Consider the following 15,368-nt stretch of genomic DNA (forward strand, 5'->3'; position numbering starts at 1 on the left):
TTAATCACTTTTGTTACACTTAGGCTTTTATAATTCACTGTAATTTTAAAAGGAAGAATTTTCCTAATTCATATTATATTGGTTGTGATCAATTTGATTTACCTACATTCAATTTTTTATTTCTTTTTTCTCCCAAGGCTGCCCACTGTTTAGATATTGCTAAACATATATATATATATATATATATATATATATATATATATACATAAAAAAGCATATATGTATATTAGCTTTTCCAGAATGTTTTATTATATGATATAATAAGTTTTGAAATTACACAGAAAGATAGAAGGAAAATTGCTTTGTGGGAGGGTCTGGAAACCCAGAGAGTGGACAGGCTTCTGTTCACTGAGAATGCAGCTGTCAACGCCCCTACATTGCTCCCATAAAATCGCCCTCCAATGTTGGCTGAACACCTACCAAAGAGCAGGGGCACAGGGATGCCCCATGAGGTTCAGGAAGTGGAATGGAGGCAGGGCTTCGATGACAGGCAGAGACAGCCCCATGGTGGGGGGCCTGTGGAGCTGAGGGGTTGTGCACAAGAGAAATGCCTTTGTGCACTCATCGACCTGCAGGTAGGCGCCTGCATGGGGAGTAGCACCCTGCAGACAGAGCTACTAGGCAGACAGGTGGCAAAAGCATGGGTGGGTGGGAGTGGGGATGATTGTCCCCAAGGGTTTCCGTGGCTTTGGGATGCTAGGGCACAAATTGGGCAAAGGGAGCAAAATGGGCAAGGGGGCCAGGCCTTGGGCTGCCAGATAAAATGCCAGCCACGTGCCCCGGCCAATTCTTGTGCTATACGTATAAAAGATTAAAGATTAAATTTACACAGAATTCTTTCAACTATTCTCTCCCTTTAGATTTTCACTTTATGATTTTATATATTACGTTCATATCACTAGTCAAATGATTCCCTGGCTTGTATTGAAAAAAAATCATAGCATTTCTTTCAGTCATCTTCATGCCACATCCCTTTATTGTACTTTCATAGATTTTATGTTTTTCACAAATAGAAGGTTTGTGGCAAAATGTTTTATCTCAAGCAAGTCTACCAGCACCATTTTTCCAACAGACGTGCTCACTTAGTGTATCTTGTGTCACATTTTAATTAAGACATCTACATTGCCTGTCTTTTTCCAAATAATACTATCACAAACTCAATGAACTACTAGATAGTGTAAATGTAAGTTTTATAAACACTAGGAAACAAGAAATAAATCATGTGACTCATTTTATTAGGGTTTTTAATTTATTAAAGTGGCCTGGAAATCAAAGCTGCAGCACCTCTGAGGAATGACTGTATAACGGGGTCTTTAAGGTCAGATACCATTACTATGATACATCTTAGAGTTGGGTATTTAGAGAAACCTTTCTCAGGTCAAAATCTAGCCCTTTCAAAATGTAAATATACTAGGGTTTTTCCATTACTGCAAGCTTTTTTACTGTATGATTTTAAGTATTATTTCTGTCATTATTCTCTCACATGCCCCTCCTTTTCTTCCCGAGAAGAAATACAAAATTTGTCCAAAATACAAAGGTATTTTGGATACCTTTGTCTGATTCCTTAGTCATTAATTTTCTCCAATTCTTTCATACTTTTTAATATGATTTCTAAGGATTTAAGAGCCTTAACTTGTGTTATTTTTCTTCCTATACTACCATTGTATGAATGTTGAGTAATTTTAATATTTATTAGAATGTTTGTGTACTTTTCCTATTAACAATACAAGTTGATTCCTATTAACAATACAAAACAAAACAAGAAGAGTTTTCAGGTGTGACCAGTGATTAGCTTCAGAGTACTGCCTCAGTTTGAGAGACTCTTAATGCATATAAAAACCATCAGTTAGCTTAAACAATGGGAATTTCTTGGATCATGATGTGAGAGGACAGAAGTCCAAATCAGGGCATTGGCTAGATAACTTTCTTCTTCCTGAATCAGCAGTCTCCTCCTGGCAGGCAATACTTGGTTACTTTGACTTTCATGTCACATGGCAATATCTTCTCCATTCTGTTCCCAGCTCAACTGACATTTGCCTACCAACTCCTGTTTGTGGATTCTCTCCCCTACTCCATCTGAATTTCTTTTGCTTATCAAGGAATCCAGTAACCCAGAATAAGTCCCACCCTCATTCACTGAGGCCACATCCTAACTAAGAATAACAACTTCATGTAGTCTTATTCACAATGGGTTCATCATACCCACAAGCAGGTGGAAAAAGATTAAGAATATGTCTAAATTGGAATGCATGATTCAACCTAACCCAAAAGTTAGGTTGGTAGTAAAGTACAGTTTCTTTATTAAAAAGAACACAGGGCCTTCTGAGGCTGTCTCCTCTATCATGGCACCTAACAGGTATTTTATTTTTATCCTTCTAGCCAGTGCTCTGATGCTGCAAAGTCAGAGTTCTCTCTCCTTGTTTTTCTTCACCTGGATGGGCCCTCTCATTCTGTCAGTACACTCCCAATTATAAGTGTTACACCATTCCTGAGATCTCACTGCATTTCTTCTTTTCCACCCAACCCCTCCCTGTTTCTCCATAACAGAGCTGACTGCAGATCTAACTTTGATAGCATCAAATATTTTTTTCTCAATTTTTGTCTATTTATGTTGGAATTTATAGCATTAACTTTTCTATTTTCTAATTATATTTTAGGGAGGTGTCAAGGTTGATTACATTGCTCTTATTATGGATCTTCATTATTTTGGGAGATGTGTAGAGAGACTCAGATTTATGTAATTAGGATTATCTGTAATACCAGGAATGGTAGACAGAATATAGCCACCTGCTCCAACTATCAAGTGCTCAATTATATCCCCTGACGTGCAGTAGACTTTGTAATTGTGATTAATTTAAGAATCTTGAGATGGAGAGATTAAATTGGATTACCCATGCATGCCCAATGTAATCACAAGGGTCCATATAAAAGGGAGGCAGAAGAATCAGACTCAGTAAGGGAAGATGTGATGATCAAGTTAAGATGTTGGAGTGGCATGAGAAAGGGGCCACCAGCCAAGAAAACAGGTGCTCTTGTGAATCTGAACAAGGCAAAGAAATGATTTCTTCCCTGAGCCTTCCAAAAGAATACTACCTAAAGAATCCAACTATAAAGAATTTATAGTTCTGGATCCAAACTATAAATCTGGATATTTGTAAGCCACTACATTTGTGATAATTTGATACAGCAGCAGTACTAAACTAATAAACTAAAACATCAAATATCAATGAGAAAAATTTAATTTGTGGGAATCCTGAGACTTATTTTTAAAGTAGCATTTCCTCCTATAAGGATTTGAAATCGCGTTTTCAAGAGCCGGGGTTACAACCATAGGATTAGGACTGAACTCTTCATGAACGCTGAGGTAATCTTGCCATCTTAGTTTCCATGCTAACCAACAGTTTTTCACTATGTTCAAATTTTATTTTATTGCCAATAATTTCACTTACCTCAAAGTTAGCTTCCATTGCTCTTTATGGTTCACTTTCTTTACAAACTCTTCTGACTTTGATCTTTATAATATACTGATACTTCTATTTTATTTCGTTTGTATGTTTTTGTTTTGCTTTTCTGCGGGGTGTCTTAGAGATTCATTTTTATTGACATCAAGCCCAGATTTGTAATAATATATTTTTCAGTTGAGGATATAGCCTTTTTTGTAGAATGAATATTTTCTGGGTTTTTAGCTTGTATATATGAAAATCATATTCAAGATCTCCTTGAAATAATAAGTTGAGATCTATTCAGAGTTACCTATGGTATTTAGACCGCAGACATTTCCGTCTTTATCATCATTCATTTAGAACATCACTGACCATATTCTAATATCCTCTATCTTCTTTTTGATTCAGAAATAATCCAGATTCATACCTCTGTCTTGACTTTCCTCTTCTTTTGAGGTTCTTATGATTCAATCTTCATTTCATCATATGTCTGCTCAAAACTTGCCTCCTCAGAGACATCTGCCTGATAAACATATCTGAAATAGAGAACTTAGGCTTTTATCCTTCCCTTATTCTGTTTTAGCTTCAGTTCTAACTATGTAATGCTATGTTATATATGTGATTACAAATTATCACCTAACTTTGGGGTGTTTTCTTCCAATCAGAAAGAGTCCACTACTTCCCAGAACAGTGTATCTATTATTAGAGTGCTCAAATGGTTCTACCATCTGTAGAGAATAGATCAATTTTCAACTCTCTTCAATATGATGGTTCTTCAAGTATTTGAAGGTGCTCCAATTTTTTTCTCCATAACGGACCTTCAAATTATTTGGAAAAAAAATTCAGGTATTTTTTCAACTAGATTTATAAAATATATTTTCTAGAAGCCACATAGACTATGTCCAGAAGTTGGGAGGCAAGATTTAATGATTATATTTAAAGAAATTGAGGATAAGATTCTGTACCACTCAGCAAACTCAGCTCACTGTACATATTCTAGTAAAAATTTCATAAAAATTGTGTTGCTTAACTCACATAGATTATGTTTAATGTTTTCAAACTAAACAAACAAAAAACAAGTAAAAAAGAAAAACATCTAGCAGAGTATTGAGATAGCCCAGGATGGAATGATTCTGGCAAAATTCATGAAATGTATGGCAAGTTCATGGCAGAATTTAAGTGAACATGTGGAGAAAAAAGGAACTCTGGAACATTCCAATATTGACTGGAAAGTTTAATGCTTAAGACATAAGTAAATGGACTTCATGGGTGGGAGCTAGAGTTTTCACAATTGGTGAGGGATGTTACATATAAACAAGAAAAGAAAGCTAAGATGAATGTTGTAGCTCTGGGATAGAGTTGGAGCCATCAGTATAATCTCATGCTTAGCTTACTATAGATACAGAATCAATTATAAATGTGTGTAAGCATGGGTTAGTACCCATACATTTATTGCCTTGCTCTGTTTGCTAAGAGGGCTGTTGTGTTCCACTGATCTAGCAACAGGACCCAACCTGAAAGAACAAATATAGAAAAACCAAGCCAGCACTGTCCCAAAACCACCCTACAAATGGGGCTGATTGCGATCTTAAAGAAAGTAAACACCAGATGACCAGTCTATTAGCACTTTTTATAGGAATGAGCATACAGAGAGCTGCAGCTACCTTACAATGGAAAACACTGATATTGCAAAAAATTCACTCAAGTATGTACATATCTGTGACAACTGCACTATAGATTGATTCTGGTTGAAGAGCAAGGGTAGCTAAGTGCCAGGGGTTTGCCTGCAAGTATTGGGAAAACATCTTGGTATGTGCACTTTTTGAAAAATAGGATGGGCTCAGGGAAGTCTATGCTCAATTTTATAATAAAGCTCAGAATTTTTCCAGGATGTTGTGAGAGGGGATTTCAGATGTGGAGGTAGGAGTGAGATCAAAACTCACTCAGCTAGGAGATGCTACGTATAGCTACAAGAGACTAGAAACGATGAGTCCCAAGTACCAATTAGCGTGCACAGTTCTCAAGTCTTGGTTTCTAAATGCCACTCTCTAGTAAAGGGAATTAAGGATCCTTGGAGAAATTTCTGGTTCTAGAATTTGGGCAGGGAATACAAGATGAGCTTGTAGCCTTTTGTACTTCTAAAAATTAAGAAAGCATGCAAAAGCTAAAAGACAGAGACATGTCAAAGGGATACAGATGTCAGTGTGAGAAAGTACCAAAAACAAAACTGGAAAATTTGGAAGAGCAGAAACAATGCAACATTGGATTGATTACAAGGAATAAATAAATATCCAAAACTCCATGCTGTATACAAAATGCCTAATGACCTTTCTTAAAATAGCAGCTCAAAGCCTTTTCTCTTTCCCCAGTATAGATTTAGTGGTAGTGGTCACTATCTTAATGCTATAATGTATGTGTGGAACATAAGATTAGCTTGCAGGTGGTCAGTGCCAGCTTGATGCTTATATTCAAGAATGTTTGGAACCATGGCCCTGAGTCCTGGCCAAGGATGAGAAGTAGTAGTCAGTGATTTATTATATGTGGCTCAAGATTTAAAACCACTGTCTAGGCACACCTAACCATGTTTCTGCATTTGTTTATTAGAAACATGTAAATTGATATTTTGTCCTGGTCCACTTGGTTACACAGCTAAGTACTAGTGAGGAACAAAAGACCCTTCAGTGAAGGAGGATCTTGGCTCCCCTGAGATCAAGAACTGTTGCTTGTAACTTAATTGTTCACCTGCCTCTGCCATTGAGGAAGAGCACAGACAAGGGTATTTGCAAGTCTCATACCTCTGATGTGCCTTTTACACTCTCTCACTATAATCTTTTTTGTTTAATAATTTTTATGTTTACTAAGGCCTTACCTGAATCTAAGGAATCATGAAATTTTTCAAACTCTGGTATTTGATGCAAACTATTTCATGTTTATTTACTTGTGTGTTTGCTATCCTGTTTGGTCTCTGTGTTCATCTCTAAAATTTATGTTCTGTGGCAGTGGTTTGGTAACTTTGGCCTAATAGGAACAATAGGGACCAAAGTCTGTTTCTGCATGTACCAATCATTAAGAATAATTTCTCCACTTTTAAAATAATGTAAAATAAACCAAGGCAAAACAACAACAATAAGCCAGAAAATGTGCAGCAGAGACTCATGGAGCCTAAATACTAGCTATCTGGAATTTACAAAAGATTTGCCAGTCATTTTTTCAGTAAACAGGGATCTAGAGTATTGAATAAACACCTATATAGAAGGCTTCAAGAACAATATTTTTCATGTAAAGGTGATTATATGAAATTAATAGTGAAATGTTAATGTGTAAGACTATGTGTATGTAACAGTTTAGTTCAAGAAGAGCGACTCTACTCCAAGTAGAGTCTATTTCTAAAGACAGAAAAGATAAATAGTGATAGAGCACACAGTTTATGAGTCTGCCTGTTCCTCTGTTGGAAGGGAAAATATTCGGATTAGAAGAATAAAAATTTGTTTCCATGTCCTCAATGGTTCTCTCCTTGTCTATATTCTGCTCACCAAGGAGGATGCTAAGAGTTATTCTGAAATAGTTTCCTCCTTCTTCAGACTCACACTACAAAAAGTAGAGTACAGAGGATAAGAAAATGTTTGCTTGCCAGTCTGCCTGAGCTCATTTTTATGCGCTGCCACCAAGGCTCTGTGAACACTGCTATGTTCTTTCATCTCTCTGTTTCATCTCCCCAATCTCCTTCTCTGTAAAGATGTGTGGTAACTGTACCAGCCCATAGAGTTGCTGAGAAGATTAAATGAGTCACTACATGTCAAGTACATAGAACAGGGCCTTGAAAAGTGTCTGACACATGTCACTATTATATAGGTGTTTCTCATGTTTTAATGCCATCATCAAAATCAAATAACTCCCACAGCAAAATAAAAATTTCTGAGGCTAAATGTGCCCGCAATAATCACAAGTTTTATATTCTTCTTCCTTTTCTGGTCTTTTCTTAATACTCAGACATAGTTGTGTTTTGTTTCTGATTTTCTTAGTTTCTTTACCAAATGAAAGTGCAATAGTACTTACACCAGTCACCTGTCCTCCTGCTGTATTTCTAATTTTGCAAGAATCTGAAAGATAATCTGGAGTCCAAACCCTAGAGATTTTGCTGATAATGTGCCTGACTTCTCCACATTATTAGTAGGAGAGAGCATATGAGAGTGTAAGCAAAGAATCAAGTTTTCTACAAAGATCAGAACCTAATCTACAGTAAGTAATAGTGCATTCTAAAAGTGTGTCTTTCTGGCATAAGGTAAAAATCCAAACACAACAAAAATCTGGATAAGAAAACACTCTGCCATTTCAAACTTGAATTTTTTTTCAATTTCCTTAACCTTTCTTAACCTTATCCATATAATAGATACAATGAACAGAATAGGTATCACACTGAGAAAATTTCAAGACTAAAGACCTAGTCCATTAAAATCCATACTACATTGCTTTCTGAGAATTGTTAAATAAATTGAAACTAGCTAGTAACCAAACAACATGAATTTTATACATCATATTGGAAAAGTGCAAAAGTGTACAATTTGTAGATATTATATTATTAACTGAATGAGTAGCTGTATACACTTAGAGACTAGTACATGCTTATATTGTCATTTTTTATATCCTGAATTATTTGGTACTCTGTTTCAGAAATAAAAAATATATGCTGATATTTTTGGTAAATGAAATTATAGATTCCATTTGAGAAATTCTAGGGAGTGGGGCCTAGGAAAGAGTCAGGTGACATTATTCAGATTAAATTACAAAGCAGTAGAAAATAGATTAAAAAATCCTTGAATTTGATTTGAAGGAAAGTGTAAAATAAACTGTTATGGGAATCCTAAGAAATTTTAGTCTCATATGTGATCAAGGATTTATAACTGCACTGCTATCACAAAGGTCTGGTAATGAGGCTCTGTCATTAGGGCCTGTATTAGACACTGAAAAAATATATTTTAACTAAAAGCCCATATAGAAAAAATAATCATTTTTACTGGTATCAATCTGGAAAACTACTTTTGAAAAAGAAAATAGAGGGTGTGCAAGGGTAGTACAGTGATAAAATTCTAGCTTGCCATGCAGGAGACCTGGGTTTGATGTCCGATTCATGCACTTCCCAAAAACCAAACCAACAAGCAAAACAAATGATAACCAACCAAACAAAAATTCAACAAATGGTGCTGCAATAATGGAATACTCACATGGAAAATTATGAAATGAGACCCTGCCATAGAGCATACAGATAAAAAAAAGGTAGAGACTATGAACTCCTAAGTAGAGAGACAGTTATGCCAAAATTCAAGCACCAATCCTCAGGAAAAATTATGATAGAAAAGAATAATTCATCTCTGAAATAACCCAGATAATTTTGTTATTTCTTCACAGACATAACCATAAATAATGCACAGTACAATGGTGAGTAAATTTATTCAGTAACGTGTTATTTATGAATACATTTATTAGGTATTCAATTTGACCAAGGATTTCTGAAAAGTGCTCTTCAATGCACATGCTTGTTGCTGGAAAACTATTATATATGGTATTTCACTGACACTATTGTCATAAAGTATGGAATTGTCTTCATGTGCAGAATTTAGGCATTCTCATCTAGGTACATCATATATCCTATTCATAGATCACCTATAATATATCATAAATATCTATTACCTCTGTGGTACAGATGTATGTCTATTATCACTCTAAAGTTGGGATCAAAAGAGTAGTTTATTTGGGAAAGAAGGATGAAATTCTTTTTTTACATTTATACTTCACTAACATTTCTCTGTGGTCTCTTAAGAAATGTTACTATATCATAAAAAGATTTTATTTAAACAAACAAACAAGGAAATATAAAAAAAATCTTTAGAAGGAAGAGAGTGTTAAATTGCTAGTATATATTGTTTTTAATTATAATCATCACGTTTTCATTCATGTTTTCTGATCAGTCCTTCCCTTCGAGTAAATTGGTTTGCTTTACCATCAGACAGATTCATTTGTGACAGACAGTCAACAATACTTAAGCAGTAACAGTGAGGTAATTTAATTTATTTCCAGGAAAAGAACATTACTTAAGGCAGCAGAAAACTGGCCAGGTTTCAAATACCTGCTCTTCAGTTTTGACATAGCTGACTTTACCTCTTTGTTCCTTAGAGTATAGATAACTGGGTTTAAAAAGGGAGTACAAATGGCATAGAATACAGCAAGGACCTTGTCAACTGAATAACTACTGAAGGGCCATGCATAGGTGAAGATGCACGGACCAAAGAATAACGTCACCACCATGATGTGGGCGGTCAGCGTGGAGCGAGCCTTTGCCATGTTGGCAGAGGAGTGTTTCCTGACTGTGATAAGTATCACAGTGTAGGAGAAGACCAGCAGGACAAAGGAACCCATAGAGAGAAAGCCACTATTTACGACCACTACTAGGCTGATGACATACATGTCTATGCAGGCCAGCTTGGTCACTAGAGGGAGGTCACAGAAAAAACTATCCACCTGATTGGGACCACAGGAAGGCAGGTTCACAGTAAAGGCCAACTGGCTAAGAGTATGGATGAGGCCAATACAAGATTCGATGGCGACCAATATAATACACACGTGGCGGCTCATGATTGTCATGTAGTGGAGAGGTTTGCAAATAGCAACATAGTGGTCATAAGTCATGGATACAAGGAGCACCATCTCACCACCACCAAATAGGTGGAGGAAGAAAATCTGAGCCTGGCAGCCTTCAAAAGAAATAGTCTTGTGCTCTTTCAGAAGGTCAGAAATCATTTTTGGGGTAGTCAAAGAGGCAAAACATATATTTGTAAAAGAGAGGTTTGCAAGCAGGAAGTACATGGTGGTGTGAAGGCAGGCATCTGAGGTCACAGTGAGGATGATGAGGAAGTTTCCCAGCAGGATCCCAGTGTAAAGTAGTAAAAATATAACAAACAAGAAAGGCTGGAGCTCCTTAGAACTAGAGAGTCCCAGCAACACAAATTCTGACACCCAAGAATGATTTGTGTCATTCATTGTCTTTGGAAGGGATTTACCTTCACTTACCTGTATGGGAGAGAACAGGATATCAATTTTTAAAAGAGAACCATGATTTTAACCCAAGTCTATCTGTCTTTAGGGATTCTATTTCTTCTGTAATACATAAATGTGGGTTTTCAGGCATCTGTAACAGTTTTAGAGGCAGCCCCATGACAATCAAAGTGAAACAAGCAGCATAAAATGGGGACACATATTCTTTTCATAAAGTGGGGAGTGTTTTAGGTGTCATTAAGGAATGTTTCAAGGTTCATTTAGAAATATGAGTGTAAGACGTCACACAGCTGATTTATAAATGATAATCTATGTCTGAATTTGTTTTTACATCATTGAAATCCAGTCACGGAATCTATACAGACAAAATGACATTTTTACAATAATTTAAATAAGAATATTTAAAAAAGAAAATGTGTACACTGCTGACAGAGAATTGGGATTTCACAAATTAATGTTGACTAAAGTATGTTAGACACAAGGAATTCACGTGCTGTTTTTCTATTTAAATACCTTTCAAAAACAGGCAGGATTCATCAATGGCATAAAAAGCCTTAATAGGGGATATCCTGTAAGATAGGAAAAGGACTAAAAGGGGGCCTGGGAAAGGCTTCTGATGTGCTAGTAATGTTCCTTTTCTCTATTTAGGTTGATAGTTGACCAGGAGAGGGTAGAGGCTTCCTTTCCTTTCTCTTCATCGGTTCAGATAACTTCCTATTCCTGTAAATCTTGAACTCCTTTGGTCATTGCTAATAAGATTGTTTTAGGAATTTATTTCTTAAAAAAGAAATCTCCTCCCAGAACTCAGCACTAATAGGAAAAAAGAAAAAAAATTATATCTCAAACTATTGAGATTAATAGATGATAATTTAATTCTATCTTCGATGTTTTTTTCCCTCATGCTGTAGGGGCTAGGGTAGAAGGAAGAAGTAAGACATTCTTGATTTTTTCCAAGTCATAATTTGCAATTATTTTCTGATAATTAAAAGTGCCCAAGGATGGTATGATCTTACTTATACAGAAATGATTTTCCCATTGCTGGATGTGCCCAAGAAAAGCCAATTTTTCTTGTAGTATTTTAGAGTCTATTACTACATGCAAAGAAATGTTTGCTAGATGACTCTCACATCGTCTTATAAAGACATCGTGCAAAATTCCCCTCTGCCCAGTACTTACATTTCTGAAATATCATGAATGGGGTAAAGTTAGGTACTAGTACAATTTACAGGTGCTATCAAACATTACCCATTCAAGGTGAAGGTCTTCAGAATCTTTCCTCATTACCTGCTCCCTCCTCCACCCCTCCCCTTGTTCTCCCCTGCCAGTCAGTGTATACAAGGGGACACTGGCAATCCATACTCTTTCAAAATACACTGATGGATCTCTTTCACTTACCCAAGATGAAATGGACAGAATGAGCACATTATTTATGATCTGAAAGTCTTGGAAAGTGGTTGACAGTTCTCTGGAACATTCTGACCCTGAGAAAATGAGTCATAAAACAGGTTTGCTCTTAAAGAAAATAAGCTCAAGATGTCCATAGCCAGGATGAGCTTCCTTCCAAATAGTGGGACAGGCCTGGGTGCAATGTCTAGTGGAAACTCCTCACATTAGGAGAGCACTGGAAAATCTCAGGAATCTAGCAAAAAAAAAGGGCTTGGGTAAATATAAAAAGAAAGAGGCAAATTAACACAGAAACAAATTCACCAATTTCCTATGTTGTTTGGATTTTAATATAAGTTGCAACATTGCTTTTGTTTATAAGAAAACAAATTGTGAAAACGTTACCCATCATGATAACTTGGAAAGTCCTCTAGAAATTAAAGCTAATCTTACCTCACTAAGGGTCACAGGAAGAGAACTGATTCCTGCTCTCCATCCTAACTATGTATATTAGTGAAGTGCACCTTCCAATTTAACCTCCCAGAATATGAATGGAAACCTCCAAAGAGTTAAGCAGCAATCTCAAGAGGGGGATCAGCAATCTCAGCTCTAGAATGGACTGCACATGATGAATCGTCTCCAATCAATGGATCATGGGGTAGGGACATGATGTAACAGTAACTTTACAGCAGAAAAAATGTGGCAAACTCAACCTGAGGCAGAAACAAATATTAATGAAATTTTTTTAATTTGAGGAAATTTAAAACATTTATAAAATTTAAGGAAATACTGTTTATTAAATAAATGGATTTGGTGGGAAAAATAGTTTCTATTTGTATGGCCATGCTAAAAAAATGAATTAGTTGGAGCAAAGTTTTGACAAGATGTGACCAGATTTCTGCAAGATGAAAGAATAGTAAGACATACCTGGCAACCAACAGATATTCCCTCCAAAAAACAAGCACAATCTGTCAGAATCAACTTTCCCAGAATACTGAAAAATAGTCGACTCTAAAGAGCAGTTGTCAAGTAAGCGCTTTAATAAAAAAATTTAAAAATTACTTAGAGCTTGTTTTAAAAATAACATTTAACCAACACGAGTTAAAAAACTTGGTTTACAGAATTGTGGGAAAATAGGAAAATTTATATATTTTTCCCACTTAACTTGATAACAAGGTTTGGTTTTTGCATTCTGCACCATCCTGAAAACAATTTTCTTCAATAGCTTCATTAAGCGTATATACATTTGCTTATATAACTGATTTTTTTCTACAATTCTTTAATGCTATATGAATGCAGTATAGAATTAAATATACAGCATTTCTTACACCATTGTCGTCTGTGTTTTCAGCTCTTCAGTGTTTTATTTTTCCAGTATTTGGAGTGTTTATGTTCTAGAAATTACCTATCTTAGTCACTTTTGTTTCACTTAGGATTCTATAATATACTGCTACTTTTAAATGAAGATGTTTCCTACCACCTATTATAGAAGTTGAAATAAATCTGCTTTATCTGTTTTCATTTTTTTTCTTTCTTTCTTTTTCCTTTTTTCTCCCTATGCTGCCCTTTATATGAATAAATCTTTATGTATTTTATCACAGGCTAAATTTACTCAGAATTCTTTCAACTAATCTCTCCCTTTAGACTTAATTTTACAATGTTATACTTTGCATTCATATCACCAGTCCAATGTTTCCTTGGCTCATTTTTTCTTTAAAATATTCTAGTATTTTTCCCTGTTGATCTAATATTGTACAGGCATTCCTTATCTTACTGCACTTCACTTTATTGCACTTTCATAGTATTCAGGTTTATCACAAATGGAAGGTTTGTGGAAACAATGTTTTAGCCCCAGCAGGTCTAATGGTGCCATTTTTCCAGCAGCATTGCTCATTTCGTGTCTCTATGTCACTTTTTTCTTTTTTTAGCATGGACAGGCTCCAGGACTTGAACTCAGGTCTCTGGCATGGCAGGCGAGAATTCTGACACTGAACCCCCATAGTACCTGCCCTGCATCACATTTTGATTAAGGTATATATATTGCCTTTTTTAGAAATTATTCTATTGTACACTTAAAAACCAACCATATAGTATAAACAAAATTTCTATAATCGGTGGGAAATCTAAAATTTCATGTTATAATTGTTTTATTGCAGTGGTCTGGAATCAAATTTCCAATATTTCTGAGATATGGATGAAATATTAGCACTTTGAAGTAAAAAAATGTTACAATATATCTTAGAGTTGGCTATTCAGGACAAGTTTTCTCAAGTGAAAAATCCAGCTCTTTCAAATTGTAGATATATTTTGTTTTGTGATTCCTGCAAATGTTCTTACTTTATAATTTCAGTATTTCTATGTCATTGTTATATCATATTCCCTCCCATTTTTCAAGGGACAATTATGTGCATTTTGGAAATCTTTGATTTATTCTGTAGCCATCAATTTTTCTCTAGCTTTTTTTATACCTTAGTGTGCTGATGTCTAACAATTTCATATCCTCAAGGCTTTTTTGTTTTGTTTTGTTTTCTTATTGCTGATAGTTGACTCATGTGAGTTTAGTAGACTCTTATTTCTTCTTTTACTATTATTGTATGAATGTTGCATACTGTTTATTGTTTACTAGAAGGTTTGTATTCATTTCATAACACCTAGAAAAACTGATTCCATTAATTATCGCAGAGCTTTGAGGTGTTACCGTGGTTTAGCTTAAAGTCACTGTCTTAGTTTGTATGCATGAAATACATACAAAATGGGTTGGCATTGGCAACAGGAATTTTAGGACTCATGATCTGAGAGGACAGAAGTCCAAATCAAAGCATTGGCTAGAATTTTTCTTCCTCCTGAATTGGTAATGTTCTGGCTGGCAGGAAATCCTTGGTTTCTTTGACTTTCCTGTCACATGGTAACATCTTCTCCATTCTATTTCCATCTAGCTACCAGCTCTTGTCTGTGGTGTTCTCTCCTACTATGTCTGAATTCGTTTTGCTTATGAAGGACTCCAGTAATCCAGATTAAGGTCCACCCTCATTGACTGAGGTCACATCCTAACTAAAGATAACAACTTCATGAAGCCTTATTTACAATAGGTTCATCATACCCACAAGCAGGTGGATTAAGATTAAGAATATGTCTAAATTGGAGTACGTGATTCAACCTAACCCAAGCATCATCTTCTCTTGGTAATGAAGTACAGTTTCTTTACTAAAAAGAACACAGGGCCTTCTGAGGCTGTGTCCTCTATCATGGCACCTTACAGGTATTTTATTTTGATCCTTCTAGACAGTGCTCTGATGCTCCAAAGTCAGAGTTCTATTTCCTTGTCTTTCTTCACCTGGATGGGCCCTCTCTTTCTGTCTGTACACTTCTTTTCCACCCAACCCCTCCCTGCTTCTCAGCCACAGAGTGGACTGCAGATCTAACATTGCTGGCCTCAAATATATTTTTTTCTCCAGTAGATGTGATTTGGAATTTAGAGCATTAACTTTAGTA

General features: G+C 35.7%; 1 protein-coding gene across 1 annotated transcript; it reads right to left on the reverse strand.

The window, feature by feature from the left end:
• Positions 1-9,503: 9,503 nt before the first annotated feature.
• Positions 9,504-10,529, reverse strand: LOC143655326 (olfactory receptor 4K15-like). Its single transcript, XM_077126697.1, has one exon. The coding sequence runs from the start codon at positions 10,476-10,478 to the stop codon at positions 9,504-9,506; it is 975 nt and encodes a 324-aa protein (XP_076982812.1). The 5' UTR covers positions 10,479-10,529.
• Between the last annotated feature and the right edge of the window lie 4,839 nt (positions 10,530-15,368).

Source organism: Tamandua tetradactyla, chromosome 14 (genome assembly GCF_023851605.1).
Source record: "Tamandua tetradactyla isolate mTamTet1 chromosome 14, mTamTet1.pri, whole genome shotgun sequence".
Taxonomy (NCBI): domain Eukaryota; kingdom Metazoa; phylum Chordata; class Mammalia; order Pilosa; family Myrmecophagidae; genus Tamandua; species Tamandua tetradactyla.

What these genes read in the sequence shown, in the direction of transcription:
- LOC143655326 (XM_077126697.1), bottom strand. Translation starts at nt 10,478, where the DNA reads ATGAATGACACAAATCATTCTTGGGTGTCAGAATTTGTGTTGCTGGGA.